Raw genomic sequence first — 14,650 nt, 5'->3', positions numbered from 1 at the left:
GCCTCCCACAAAAAAGTGAAGCCAAAACATCCTGGATACAGGCGCTGCCATCTTATAATTTTGGAGCCAGAGTCTGCGCAGTAGTGATCAGACGGTGGAGCCATGGTATCGAAGTCCCGCCCATACACCCGCCGGATCAATTGCGAGTCAATCACAGCTGTCAATCATGACGTTTCATTCTGTTTTTATAGCATCAAATAGCTAATTAAAATTAAAAAAAATAAAACACTCATTGCCTGCAGGTGGCGCAATTGTTAAACTCGCAGCAGCTATTTATTTTCTTGCTGGTCGGCATATATACAGCTGGTCTGATAATGACCAAAGGAGAGAATCTGCAGCCTGTCAGAAGTAAATAAGTTGGGTGGTATGCGGTGCTTCACAGGGCAGTGGTGGCCTAAAGGTTAGAGAAGCAACCTTGTGGAGGTCGTTGGTTCAATCCCCAGACCGACAGGATAAAATCTGGGTGGGGAAAGCGAAAAAGCAGCGCTTGTCCCTCCCCTCATTACTACCACTCAGGTGCCCTTGAGCAAGGCCATTAACCCAAACCACTCCAGTGGAGCTGCTCAGTGGCCAGCAGATCAGACTGTGGTTGTGCTGGGCTGTTTCCAGGTATGAATGTGTAACTGTGTGAATGCAAATGACAATTTGTTCTCAATCAGCTTACCTGGATAAATAAAGGTTAAATCAAAAAATGAAACGTGTAGATATAATCAGATACAAGAATTCCAACTGTAACACAAACTGTATTTCTCTTCTACAGGGTGCCAAGTAGATCCTAGCAGGAGGAGGGCAGCAGACGCGATGCCGTCTCATTCTCACATCATCATACCTCACGAAGTCACTGGGGGCTTCAGAGGAGGAAGCCTTTCCTCCAGAAACATCCTCCAGCTCAATGGCAAGCACTTTAATCCATAGCCCACTGAATCCTGTCAATGTTAATGTACTAACATATTAATTAACTTAACTTTAATTTTCATTAACTGTGTGCAGTTCATGTTTTTCTCTACTTAGTGTATGTCTAAGCATGTGTGTGTGTGTGTGTGTGTGTGTGTGTGTGTGTGTGTGTGTGTGTGTGTGTTCTACGTCACGGAGCAATTAATGTCTTTAATTTGGGCGGTGACCATGCTTCTGCTTTTATCAACTTGACCAGATCCATTTCACATTCTGTCTCTTGGCTGCACCACTGAACCACTCAATTTTCAGCCTAATTGAGCTTGCAGAAGCATCTCTGGTGGCTAGCCACAGTCAGTGTTTGTATTTTGTTTGTGTGTGTGTGTGTGCGCTACTCTGCTTGGACTGCGCATGCTGGGGGAAACCAATTTGTTCTTCAATTAGGCAAGTCGTCACCAGTCAACTGGTGTATATTCCTAAATTTGTCCTTCACATGTGGACTATGACTCAAACACACACACACATTCTTAAAATAAAAAACTCTTAAACAGACGTTACAGGAAACACAAACACCGCTGCACGTGACGCTAGTTAACACTATACTTGACAGCAGCTAACTTTAGCCTACCGCTAGCTAGTAGCTGGATTAAACACGGTTACAATGCTGACAGCTAACGCTAAACGGTGTAAAGTTTGACTGTGTTTTACTGTAGAGGATTCAACACCGGTATGTAACAATCTGCAGCTGCCGTCGGAGAAACAGCACAGCCAGTGCGTTCAATGAAACTGGTAAACTACAGTGTCGTGGTGCATTTGAAGTTATTGTAAATGTCCTTTTCCTATGTGGTTGTTGTTTTTGTCGTTCAACAGCAATTTACTAGTGAAATAAGTTATTGTTATACATTATTATTAAATCATTTAATTTTGACCATATGGCCTTAGCAATAAACAAGCCGTTCTTTAATGTCACCAACTGTTGTTTAGTACCCTTTTTTTTCTTTTCTTTTTTTACTTTCTTAAAAAGTATCGGTTCAGGCACCGTTAATTATGTATGCGATTAATTTTGATTAATTAATCACAGAGTATGTAATTAATTAGATTACATTTTTTAATCGATGACATTACCTGACAGCCCTAAAATATATATATATATATATATACAGGTGCTGGTCATATAATTAGAATATCACGAAAAAGTTGATTTATTTCAGTAATTCCATTCAAAAAGTGAAACTTGTATAATGTATACATTCATTCCACACAGACTGATATTTTTCAAGTGTTTATTTCTTTTAATTTTGATGATTATAACTGACAACTAATGAAAATCCCAAATTCAGTATCTCAGAAAATTTGAATATTGTGAAAAGGTTCAATATTGAAGACACCTGGTGCCACACTCTAATCAGCTAATGAACTCAAAACACCTGCAAAGGCCTTTAAATGGTCTCTCAGTCTAGTTCTGTAGGCTACACAATCACGGGGAAGACTGCTGACTTGACAGCTATCCAAAAGACGACCATTGACACCTTGCACAAGGAGGGCAAGACACAAAAGAGATTGACACATTGCTAAAGAGGCTGGCTGTTCACAGAGCTCTGTGTCCAAGCACATTGATAGAGAGGCGAAGGGAAGGAAAAGATGTGGTAGAAAAAAGTGTACAAGCAATAGGGATAACCGCACCCTGAAGAGGATTGTGAAACAAAACCCATTCAAAAATGTGGGGGGGGGATTCACAAAGAGTGGACTGCAGCTGGAGTCAGTGCTTCAAGAACCACCACGCACAGACGTATGCAAGACATGGGTTTCAGCTGTCCCATTCCTTGTGTCAAGCCACTCCTGAACAAGACACAGCGTCAGAAGCGTCTCTCCTGGGCTAAAGACAAAAAGGACTGGACTGCTGCAGAGTGGTCCAAAGTTATGTTCTCTGATGAAAGTAAATTTTGCATTTCCTTTGGAAATCAAGGTCCCAGAGTCTGGAGGAAGAGAGGAGAGGCACAGAATTCACGTTGCTTGAAGTCCAGTGTAAAGTTTCCACAGTCAGTGATGGTTTGGGGTGCCACGTCATCTGCTGGTGTTGGTCCACTGTGTTTTCTGAGGTCCAGGGTCAACGCAGCTGTCTACCAGGAAGTTTTAGAGCACTTCATGCTTCCTGCTGCTGACCAACTTTATGGAGATGCAGATTTCATTTTCCAACAGGACTTGGCACCTGCACACAGTGCCAAAGCTACCAGTACCTGGTTTAAGGACCATGGTATCCCTGTTCTTAATTGGCCAGCAAACTCGCCTGACCTTAACCCTATAGAAAATCTATAGGGTATTGTGAAGAGGAAGATGCGATACGCCCGGCCCAACAATGCAGAAGAGCTGAAGGCCACTATCAGAGCAACCTGGACACCTGAGCAGTGCCACAGACTGATCGACTGCATGCCACGCCGCATTGCTGCAGTAATTCAGGCAAAAGTAGCCCCAACTAAGTATTGAGTGCTGTACATGCTCATACTTTTCATGTTCATACTTTTCAGTTGGCCAACATTTCTAAAAATCCTTTTTTTTTGTATTGGTCTTAAGTAATATTCTAATTTTCTGAGATACTGAATTTGGGATTTTCATTAGTTGTCAGTTCTAATCATCAAAATTAAAAGAAATAAACACTTGAAATATATCAGTCTGTGTGGAATGAATGTATACATTATACAAGTTTCACTTTTTGAATGGAATTACTGACATAAATCAACTTTTTCATGATATTCTAATTATATGACCGAGAGAGAGAGAGAGAGACTGTGGATGAATCAGGTGTTTAAATATTTGTTGGTGCTTGCAAAGGATACATATCCATGAAGGTGAAAGATAATTTGGGTGGAGAGAGGTTTGTCTGGGTCTGTTTACCCAGCAGTAGGGCTTTGGCCCAGTTGTAGTGGTGCCAGTTGTTTTACTGGACTATTGTCTGTGTTCAAGCTGTTGTTTCTTGTGCTCCAACAATACTTTAATCCGTCTGCGCCTGCCTCCCTTGGACATTTGGAGGGTTTTTTAGAACATATGGTGAAAATGGCAAAGAGATTAGATTCCACTCTGTTCAGTAAATATATTCATGATTGCCGCCTGTTTTTCCTTCACAGCGAGGAACGCTGCACAAGCACACAGACTGGTGATAGATGGGGACCGTGTGCCATTGTTCAGACGCGGGGTCAGAGCTGACACTATCGTGGCCGGAGAGCTCAAGCTAAACGAGCCCGACGGTGGGCGCCGCAAGCTCAACTGCATGGCTGCCGTGCATCAGCGGGAGGGCAGGGAAGATGCTAAAGAGGCTGAGGTCACGGTGAGGTCCAACTTTACCCTTGAGCCAATGGGGAGACAAAAATAGCAGCTTATCTGTAAAGCAGAGCCACAATAGTCCCTGTGTGTCTTCTTCACTTAAATCTCAAACAGACAACAAAGGCAGAGCAACAGCCTTCATTCTGGCTCTGAAACATGTCATGAGGGAGCTTTCATCGAGGTGTGGAGAGTCTCCCAGACCGCTTGCCTGTGTTACATTTCTCATGGTGATGTGCCCTTCAACCCTCTGTGTTTTAGTGACTGTACAAGAAGGTGTTAATTGTTCTTCTACCCGAAGGCACAGCCTGTACTTTCACCCATGGGTGCACATGCTAAATGTGATTTTGGCTGTGGTGCATGTCTATCTCAGACATTTTACACATTACGTTTCCTGTGGTAAGACCTGTGTTTTAGTTGTTTCACACCCCCATAACAGCCAATACTGTGTGAAACATGCTCGCACAGGAAAAAGATTTTAGGAGATGCTTTGCAATTCAATTAGGATTTTACTTTTTTGGGCAGATAGCCACAACCTAATTTGATCCAGGTTTATTCCCTGCATAATTTTAGTGCACTAGACCTGTGAAAAACCTCAGTATTTTTTCTCACACACTTAGCTTTACCACCCTGATTGTGAAACTCAATTTGAGGTGTTTCATTTATTTTTGAGACAAGTGTACTGGCCAGAATCCCTGGCATTATGCAGTTTATTGCACCCTTTATAATATTTAAAGGGTTTGAGTGCAACAAATGATACCACAGCATGCTCTTAGATTCAACTTTAGTTGGAGTGCATAAGTACATTTATGAAGGAATACATACCGTATTTAATGATTATTGGATTCCTTTAGTTGGTCACATTCTGTTCTAAAAAACAACTAAGTAAAAAAGGAAAATTGGCTCAGCTTTGGAACAAGGCTGCACAAACTGCTTTTAGAAGGTCATTTCATCACTTGGCCATAAAGGAAATATTGTGACATTAAGCGAACCTGCATGCAGAGCACTCATTCCAACTATAACATGTACGTAGAATGTAGCCATGCATGTATTGGTCATAAGGAATGTGTTATTGTATGCCTTGAAATACCACCAGAGTAATTGTTGAGATTTGGGAAAACGGCATCATCGCTATAAAGATGTCAGAAGGTAAAATGGAAAGATATTTTACAGAATGTCATGGTATTGTGTTGCCTGGTGTTACACTGGAATGTCTTTTTTTTATATTTGCCATTATTCTTGGGTGTTAGGATCGGACTAAGGAAGCCCGGTTGGCCACAGAACTTCATCAGCTCAAACCCAGCGAAAAGCACAGCAAGGCAGAGGGCATCGCCAACATGCTGAGCCAGGCCATTACCACCCAGCACCTGCTCTACGCCAGCCTGGGCTCTGCTGAGTACATGGAGTTTGTCCTTAAAAATCCCTTTAATGCACCTCAGACTGTGACCATCCACAGTGATGACCCTGAGCTAAGGTAAGGCTCTGGTGGTGACGTCAGGCTGGCACCCCACCCCCACCTTTTTTTGTGTGATTAGATTTTCCACTGACAAAGGGGAAATCTGAGAAAACTATTATCTGTTTGTAAGTTGATAGGTGTGTTCCCAGTCTAAAACACCAACTGTGAGTATGTGTTTCTGTACTGTACATGTGGCCCCACTAATGTGTTTCCAAAGGTGACGCTACAGCTCTGAAGATAGAAACTATTTTCAACCTGCTTTAGGAAGGATACGTCCTCACACTTATCTCTCCCCATTGTGAGACATACCAAATTCAGAACTTTAATTCTTTGAAGTGATGGTTTCCCTGTCCTCAGAATCTTTCACCACCAGTCTTGGCATCAAAGTTTGCCATATTTAATGCTGGTCTCTAGACTTTATCCTTGCACTATTGGACCTATTTGCACTACCACCATGACACACACTCTCATACTGAATCACAGGGTCAGTTCCTGCCCTGTCACTGCAAGCATCTCATGCTTATACATCCCAATAAAGTATCTCTATCTATAACACCTTGTGAATACAATATACTTAGACAGTAGAGGGCAGTAATATTAGACAAGAAGATGAAGAATAAAAAAAGATGTCTCTCTACGACATCTACGTTGGTTCTGTGTATAACAAGTCACAAGTGTCATCCTATAATCTAGATAATTTGCTACTAACCAACTCCCAGTTCTCCTTTTGGGAGGCCACTCCAAACTAAGGCTGCCTCTGAAACAAATGGTAAATTTGGGCTCCATGAAACTTTAGGTGGTGCTCACAGAGCTGCCATTCATGGGTTAGTTACTATCATAAGGTCATCACATTCATTGCATTTGTCTTTGTCACCTCTACACAGTTGTGTGATGCAACGCTGGAACTACCTTTTTCTTTAGATGTGGGTCATGGATTGTGCCTTTCCTCTTAGGGAATAGGCAACTGTATTGTATTCTGATGTTCAAAATATTTTATAACATAGTTATATGTAATAGTGCTTTACAAAGATGATTAGGAAACCCCATCATCCAAAAATGAAATTTGAAAAACCAGCACTAGAAAGTCAAGATGAAGTTTGTGTGACTGTGTGTTTTATTCAGATTGTGGGAGTCTGATTCACAGCTTGCTCACTGTTTTGATATGATGCATGTGTGTGTAGGTGTGTACAAATGTGTGTTTGCATGTGAGCCTGTAAGGGTTTGAAATTTGTTTTATTTACTCTTTAGAAACATCTTATTTGAATGTGGTAGGTGCATTAGTTGGTATTTGAATTTTCTAAATTGAGACAGTAGGTTTTGTGTTAATTACACATGTTAATTTTGTTCACAGTTTCGAGACGTGTATTTTTATTTATGAATAAATAAGATAAATTATTAGTTTCTTAGTTCAAATAGCAGCCGACTGTCCAAACGCATTTTGTGTGTCTGCATATATAAATAAGATAAATTCAGATTTGTTCAAGACTGTTAGCCATATATTGCTATATTGTTCACACACATACGGCAGGCCTATAAAAATGAGAGGATTCTAGCTCCTTCAGCAGCACAATCAGTTGTCCTTGAGGCAGATGCAGACATAAAACTGGTGGGATGCTGCATAACCCCGTTAATCCACACATAGAAGCCATTATGGCTGATATTGCCTGGATCACCCGTTCTTGGTATCCATGCTGTGTTTGTTTCCTTCAGTTAGCGTTGTTAATCCCCCAGCACTGAATCTTTTGTTATGCATTCTGCTCATGCCTGAGTTTTGGATTAACATATATCACGTTGATCAACAAAGTCTGGAGTGCGCCATGGATGAATCATTATGGCATTAGCCCGGCTACCGGGCCTACCAGGTCTAATTGAGAGTCATCAATCCCCGCATCTGTCCTCTCTCCGGCTTAGCGCCCTGTTTATTTATATATTTCCAGATGAGGCAGAGTGACACTTTACACCAAACCGTCTGCCACCTCCACCAAGAGCCAGAAATGTGTAAATTAGCAAGGAAGCTTCTGCATGTTATGTGTTTCTACCGCAGCAGTGTGGGTTTCAAGAGTCAAATTCAGGTCCCACTGTCAGGTTGAGACAGTTCTCGAAGCACAGAACACTTTTAAATTTGATTACTGTGTGGTTTGTATTTTATTAAATCTGCAGTAGTGTTATGTGTGTTGATCGCAATAGAAGAGATGAGGAGATACGATGGGAGGAAGAATCAAGCCATTATTAACTCAGTGTATATCAGAGTTGAAAGACTTTTCTTTCTTGATTTACATATATAACTTTTTACCAGGGAGCTTGGGATTTCTCAGGATTTAGTAATGTAACTTTAGAGCAATGTGCTGCACTCGATACTCCACCTTTTTTTTTTTGTGGACGGAAACCTGCATGTCTGAATAATCCACTTGTTGAACTGCCTGCATAGTTTTCTTGTACAGATTTTGTACTCATGCACACGAAAGAATACTTTGCCACAAAGCTGAACAAGTAGTTTTGAGATACTTTTATACAACCGTAATAATGCATTTTAACGTTGGACCTTAGTGTTTGTTTTGTTTTCCTACAGTACACACAATAGTCTGCGCAACGCCCACACACAGGTGAACACTGAAAATCTTGGGTTGCCACAGGAATGTTTCCTAGGTAACAGAAGTTAATTTTGCTGAGAATTACCAAGCAATCCTTGGATCTGAATTCCCAGTATTCAAGATCTAGATGTCACTTCCACATGCATATCTGTTGTTGATATGTACAGAGTTTATTAGCTGTATTTGAGGCAACATTAAAACATTTTTTTACACTAACCTGCCAAGTCTTTAAAGGACTAGAGAATATGTACATAAACAACAAAACTGGCCCCTGTACTGTACCTTTATTTTCCTGGACTGCATGAACCATAGCTTGGCCTAGGCCAAGGCGAATGTGCTTACTTTATTGTCAATATTTTCAACCAATATTTGACAAGGAGAAATATTTCTCTTTAGAACACAAGCAAGGCCTTGGGTTAGCTCTTTGTTCTACAGAAACAAACGTCTGACCCTCAACCTGAAATCCAGCATCAGGCTTTGAAGGGAGAGTACTTAGAGAGAGGCTAGGCTAGCTGTAGCTTTGATGTCTGCAGTGGTTTAGAGCCCACAGGCTCCTCTTGAAGTCGAGGACGTGTTTGCTACCTGTTGCCATCCATTTTACATGGCTACTTTTTACACTTGGCCTCACAGAGCCTAGTGTGAGCCATGACTGCTGACTAGCAGAGTGACAGGAGACTACACCTGTCCATGCTGCTTCTTTCTCTTTCTCATTATTTCTCCATCTCATTATCCGTCTTCTTCTCTGTGCATTCTCACCTCTGCATTCATTCAATTCTGATCTCTTGATATCCTTTTAATCAGCTTTATTTTTTTCCCTGTCTGTTTTCTTCTATTTGTCTCAATCTGTTTGTCCTCTTCACCTCCTACCTTGTTCTATTTTCTTTCTTTAAAAATTAATCATGTTTTTTTTAATAGAGGCTGAGCTGAAACACACACACGCACACACACACAGACTCTTTGTTGTTGTGATAAGCCAAAGGCAAAATGTTTTATTGCACAGTGTGCACAGGTGGGAATCTCCAAATAAGTTTCATGGAATTGGCTGTTGCATCTCGCCCTGTTAGTGAGGTGGGGCCCTGAAAAATGTATAAACTCTCACTCTCCTATTGAGAGAAATCCGCCTCTCCATGCCCATGGGTTGGAACCTTTGAAGTTTAAAGCAGCACTTCCTTTTATGCATTTGCGCGTGAAAATTTAGCATTCAAAGGAAGAGGAAAGAGCAGAGACGAGACCTCCCTCTGTTGGATGTGTTATCTGTTCCTGTTGCTTTCTCCATGGAAATCCATTTGTTACGGATGGAGAGGGGGGCTTTAACTGACCTCTATACACTTTTATGAAAGCTGCCGCCGCTAATTATAAGGAAAGCATTGCGTTCATGCGTGTTGACTGCTCAACCGTGGAATTAGCCTACTTTGATTGTTGGCACCACAGTGAACTTCATATTGCTGGAATTAATTTGTAAGAATGGGAGATCAATATTGTTTGTCTGTACTAAAGGGAATTGTATTGTTTTAGATGCATTTCTGGAATCCTTTCGAGAGATCAGATCCAGTAGTTGAGGAATATTTACCGTGATTATTACTAATGGCCACGCATCAAACATGCTGTTTCCACGAAAATAGTCAACACTTTAAAGCGGCTATAATCACTACTTTTATAGTAACAATGTGTCAAATAATGTGAAAACAACGTGAAAGGGGTCACTTGTAATGATGGACCTACAGAGAATAATCACTTCAATCTGCAGCTCCCCTCATCTTTACTAAGCTTTATAGTGAGTTTCAGCTCATGTTTAGCTGTCTGGCCAACAACTTTACTGTTTTGATTCACTCTCACCGCTCTCATAGTGTCAATGTCAGCCATAGCAGGCAGCAGTTTTCATAGAAAAAGCTCTAAAGACCCACTCTACACTACCTGCTAAGCACCAAACAGCAGACAGACACAGATAGCAACTAGCTGGTCAACACAGTGAAGCATTTAGCAGCTAAAGAGTCAGTAGAGGCCAAAAACAGACCTAAATTAATCCTAGTGAATCCTTATGTTTTTAATGACCCTCTGAAACCATCATCAGGCCAAATTTTGTACTAGGATGTACTGGACAGTGTTGGTAATGGTTTAAAATTGTATTCCTGATAGTGTAACACCAACTCTGATCCTGGATGGATCAATCAACCAATCCATTTTTATTTGTCACATTAAATCGTAAATGTAAGCCCATCAGCTCCTTTAACTAGTGCATGATTCATCATTTAGCAGAATGCAGTCTTGGGTAGGATCCTCATTTAGGATTCTAGTGGCCTGAGGGTAGAAGCCCCTCTTGAGCCTCTCAGTGCTGGCCTGGTGTATCCGATACCTTCTACCCAACCTCAACAGGGAGAAAAGACTGTTACCAGGGTGGAGTATATCTACCTGTATATCCATTAAAGATATACAGGAGCCTGCTTTCATCTTACCCATGTCCTTTAATCTTTCCATCCAGTGTCATCACTAACACAGAGGAGTGGGGTTACTTTAAAGCACTAACCAAAACTCCAACCCCGCTGGAAGAGAACATGTTCCACTTGGAGGAAGGTGCCCCAGGTCCCAGAGTTTACCTCCGGCCCAAGGAGAGCATCCATATTCCCCTGAAATACCAGAGTTTTCTCTGCGACCACACCATGGCCCTTCAGGTACACTGGAGACCAAAGGTTGATGCTGATGGAACGGTTAGCAATGGTCAACTTATAAAACCATGTTTTAGGAATGGTAATTATTGCAGGATGCAGTATTTCTGACAAATAGGATTGTAGTGCATCAGTCAGATGTTACGCTTGGATTTGTCCAGTCACCACATATTTGCATCACCACAAATGAAAGATCTAAGTTACTCTCTCCTTCTAACTTCTGATGTCGCAGCACTTTACAGGTCAACTTATTTATTCCAGTTTTAAAATCTTTTAAAATTGATTGGCCTTGAAAGGTCCAAAGAAGTGTTTGCTGTAAGAACCATGTAAGAATAAGGGTTGCAGCAGTGATATATGTCACTACACCTCAAGGATTATTAAACATAACTGATCTATTTCAAGTGCAAGTTATACACGTTATGACAACTCAGCCAGTTAATTGGATGCTAAGAAATTACCGTTTGAAATAAATGTTTACATACTGTAGGCTGTGCTCTTATCTCTTGTAGATGACCGGGGGTTTTACGCCCTTTGGTTCTATTCTGCTTCTTGTGATCTTTTACAGTTATCTTGACTGATGTGCACGTGTGAAATTTTGTTTGCGATATTTAGCTATTTTTTGATAGATGATCAATTTTGATAACTATTCTGTTTCTTATCAAATCCTCCCAGGGACCAAGCTTCCTACCAACAGGCAAAGGTTCTCAAGTGGCCAAGAAGAATCTGTCCAATATTGTTGCTGCCAAGACTATCAAGGTACAGAGTGTGCTACTTTGGCTTTGAGCAATATTTTGTGTGTATTGGACCATTTTTATCTGCTTCTGTAGTTGTCTGCTTCTCAATCCCTCGGTTGTTTGTCTCCAGGCTGGAATTATAGTAAGCCATGGATTTGAGATGCAATGTGGATGTACAGTATGTTTCTGTCATGATAAGAGCTAGACAAAGCCACCTTAACTAGGATAAAGCTTTTGATCAGAAATGTAGTTGGGTTAACTTTGTGGTACATCCCTAAGTCCAACAACATCTAGTTTACAGACATACTCCCTGACTAGTCTCCGTGGAGTGGCATTGCACCGCCTCCTCCCTCCTCTTCTCTCCCACAGTCACAGCTCAGACACAAAGAACACTTTGAAGTGTCAACTATTTAAAAAGTTACACTAGCCAGACAAGATTGTCAAGCAAAATGATATGCTGGAAATCGCTTTTATCTTACTCAACGTTGTTTATCTTCTCCAACTTGCAAATGTCAGGCTGGAGGGTTAAACTATCTCCGATTGGAGGACAGTTTGACATGTCTGACTAATCTATTCTAAATTAAGCATGCATGTTATAAAGTTATTTTCCCATTTTATGCACTTATTCAACCGTTTATAATATGTAAGAAGTTTAGAGGAGGAAGAAACTTCAGATGTACTTCAGATAAGACGTTGTGCTCTATATCCCCATGTGATGTGATGTGCTCTGCAGCCCCTGTGCGCTACAGCTGTCACCAAAATTAAACAGTTGAAATTGAAATCTTGCCCCTCTCTCTACCAATGTGAGCATAAATGGCCACATTGATTCTGCTTAAAAAAAAAAGATACCCATCACTGTTCGCTAACCTGCAGTACCTTGCAATAATTCTTTTCATGTACAGTACCCCTGAAGCTCTTCCATTGCACGGGGTGATGAAATACTTGCCAGTCTGCCGTGCGTGTGCGTGCGTGTGTGTGTGTGTGTATTTGTGTGTGTATTTGTGTGCCAGTGTCAGCACTGCTGCTCTGAGCAAAAATCCTGTCAAGAGGTCAGGTCTGGATCAAATCTGTGTTCCGCTAAAACTGACAAGCCCCAACAGCAGAACTGTCAGGATGCCAGCTTTGGCACCACTGTCAGTCAGCACACATCACCAGAGCCAGATATGGGCCACTATTGCAGGTCAGCTTGGGCCCACAAATCTGATGCATCAACAATTTGGACAGCTGCTGTTTGGCAGGGATCAACTTCTGAGTTTGTGAATCAGTGACCAAACTGTGGAAAGTTAACTTCTATACTTCTAAGTATTTCTCCATTACTCATGACAAAATATTTAAATCTGTTACGCTGCTGTAATGAATAGGAACTCTTTTTGTATTGTAGCACTGCATAGTTTTACTTGCACAATGTTTATTTCTATGAATAAATAGAAGAAGCAACTGCTGGGGCAGAATCTATTTCAATGAAATTTTAAATTTTTATGTGTAATGATAGACTTCTGATGTAGTATTTGGACACCCGAACATTACACCCATATGTGGAATTAGATGATTGTTATTCGGCATGAATCTGCTGCTACAACCGCCTCCACTCCTCTGGGAAGGCTTTCCACAAGATTTTGGAATCTGACTGCAGGGATTTGCTCCCATTCAGCCATAAGTGCATTAGTGAGGTCAGCCACTGATGTTGGGTGATAAGTTCCTGGCTCACAGTCGGTGTTCCAGTTCATCTTAAAGGTGTTCGATTGGGTAGAGGTCAAAGCTTATTTAATAATCATATACTGCAATTCAGTTACATGTAGTCTATAATCCCAAAACTCAGCTCTAGTGACATATATCATATCATACAAATCAAGCCATCAAACACTAGTTTAAGATGGTGAAAAGCATGATGGTGCATGAGATGGTTAGCAATTCCAATGTGTTTGCATATGTTGGTGTACAGTGTGTGTACAGTATATACCAGCTATCATATGTAAACATATGTAATTAGTGCATATGTGTTGTGCCCAGATCAGATCCTGAGGGCTCTTTTAATGGAGCAAACTTCTGCAGGTCTGTAGGGGTTTTCGTAGTCGAATTGAAGCCAAATTTTATATTCTAGTGTACAGCATGCTCCATCATCATCATACTCTTAGGTGGATTTTTAAATAAAACTTTTAAAGGCTGCTTTCTAAAAAGCTTATATGTTGTTTTGAGCTGAACTGCCTCGGGAAGAAAACATGGCAATCCCAGTTTTGTTTTTCGCTAAAGAGAGATGATGATGTAAATGCTGTTCCATTGCAGGGAAGTGGCATGCAGCTGATACTGCTGACTTTTCACCTTCCTCCACAGGTTACGTTCCAAGCAGAAGATGGCAAGCCGATGGCCATCTGCCAGGTGAACGTGGAGCCGACGCCTCATGTTGTCGACCAGACTTTCCGTCTTTATCACCCCGAGCTCTGCTTCCTCAAGAAAGCCATCCGCTTGCCGCCTTGGCATGACCCCACAGGTAGCACAGTTTACCCTAGTTATCCCCCATCAGTTATTGCTTCCTGTCCCACAGCTTCCACTTTCCAAAAAAAAAAAGAAAAAGCAATGATATGCAAATAAATTAGATGCAATCTATCATATACGTACTATCCAATCAAGGCTAGATTGGATAGTTTTGTATACATTTAATTGCGTCTAATTTATTTGCACATTATTGCATTTTTAGTATTGGTTTCATGCATGAATACATCTTCAGTAGGTACACTGATTTACTCTCCAGGAGGAGCACATACACAAATACAAAAACGAATGCAAGGTGGATGGGTATGAATAATGAATTCAACCTTCATTTTATTGCGTTTTTATGTTTTTTACTAAAATATCAACAACAAAAAACCATATCATTTCTATCACAAAAAGGGTAATAACAACAGGGAGGAATCTATAAATAGAGCAGGAAATGTAAAGCAAGAAACAATGAAATGAATCATATGAAGACAATAGCACAGCATGTACAGCACATATCCATAT

The 14,650-nt window shown here is 41.0% G+C and overlaps 1 protein-coding gene across 5 annotated transcripts in view; it reads left to right on the top strand.

The window, feature by feature from the left end:
- Positions 1 to 14,650, top strand: part of nphp4 (nephronophthisis 4) — a 178,263-nt gene that overhangs the window by 151,399 nt on the left and 12,214 nt on the right. For 4 of the 5 annotated variants that reach the window (XM_078254511.1, XM_078254512.1, XM_078254510.1 and 1 more), the window contains exons 19-24: positions 761 to 895; positions 4,014 to 4,213; positions 5,457 to 5,680; positions 10,733 to 10,958; positions 11,589 to 11,672; positions 13,982 to 14,138. In XM_078254511.1, the coding sequence (XP_078110637.1) occupies positions 761 to 895; positions 4,014 to 4,213; positions 5,457 to 5,680; positions 10,733 to 10,958; positions 11,589 to 11,672; positions 13,982 to 14,138 (1,026 nt within the window). The remainder of the gene's footprint in view (positions 1 to 760; positions 896 to 4,013; positions 4,214 to 5,456; positions 5,681 to 10,732; positions 10,959 to 11,588; positions 11,673 to 13,981; positions 14,139 to 14,650) is intronic. The other variant, XM_078254514.1, reaches the window with a different exon arrangement.

Source organism: Sander vitreus, chromosome 7 (genome assembly GCF_031162955.1).
Source record: "Sander vitreus isolate 19-12246 chromosome 7, sanVit1, whole genome shotgun sequence".
Taxonomy (NCBI): Eukaryota; Metazoa; Chordata; class Actinopteri; order Perciformes; family Percidae; genus Sander; species Sander vitreus.
The sequence above is the reverse complement of the archived record's forward strand: the minus strand, read 5'-3'. Positions and strand labels throughout refer to the sequence as shown.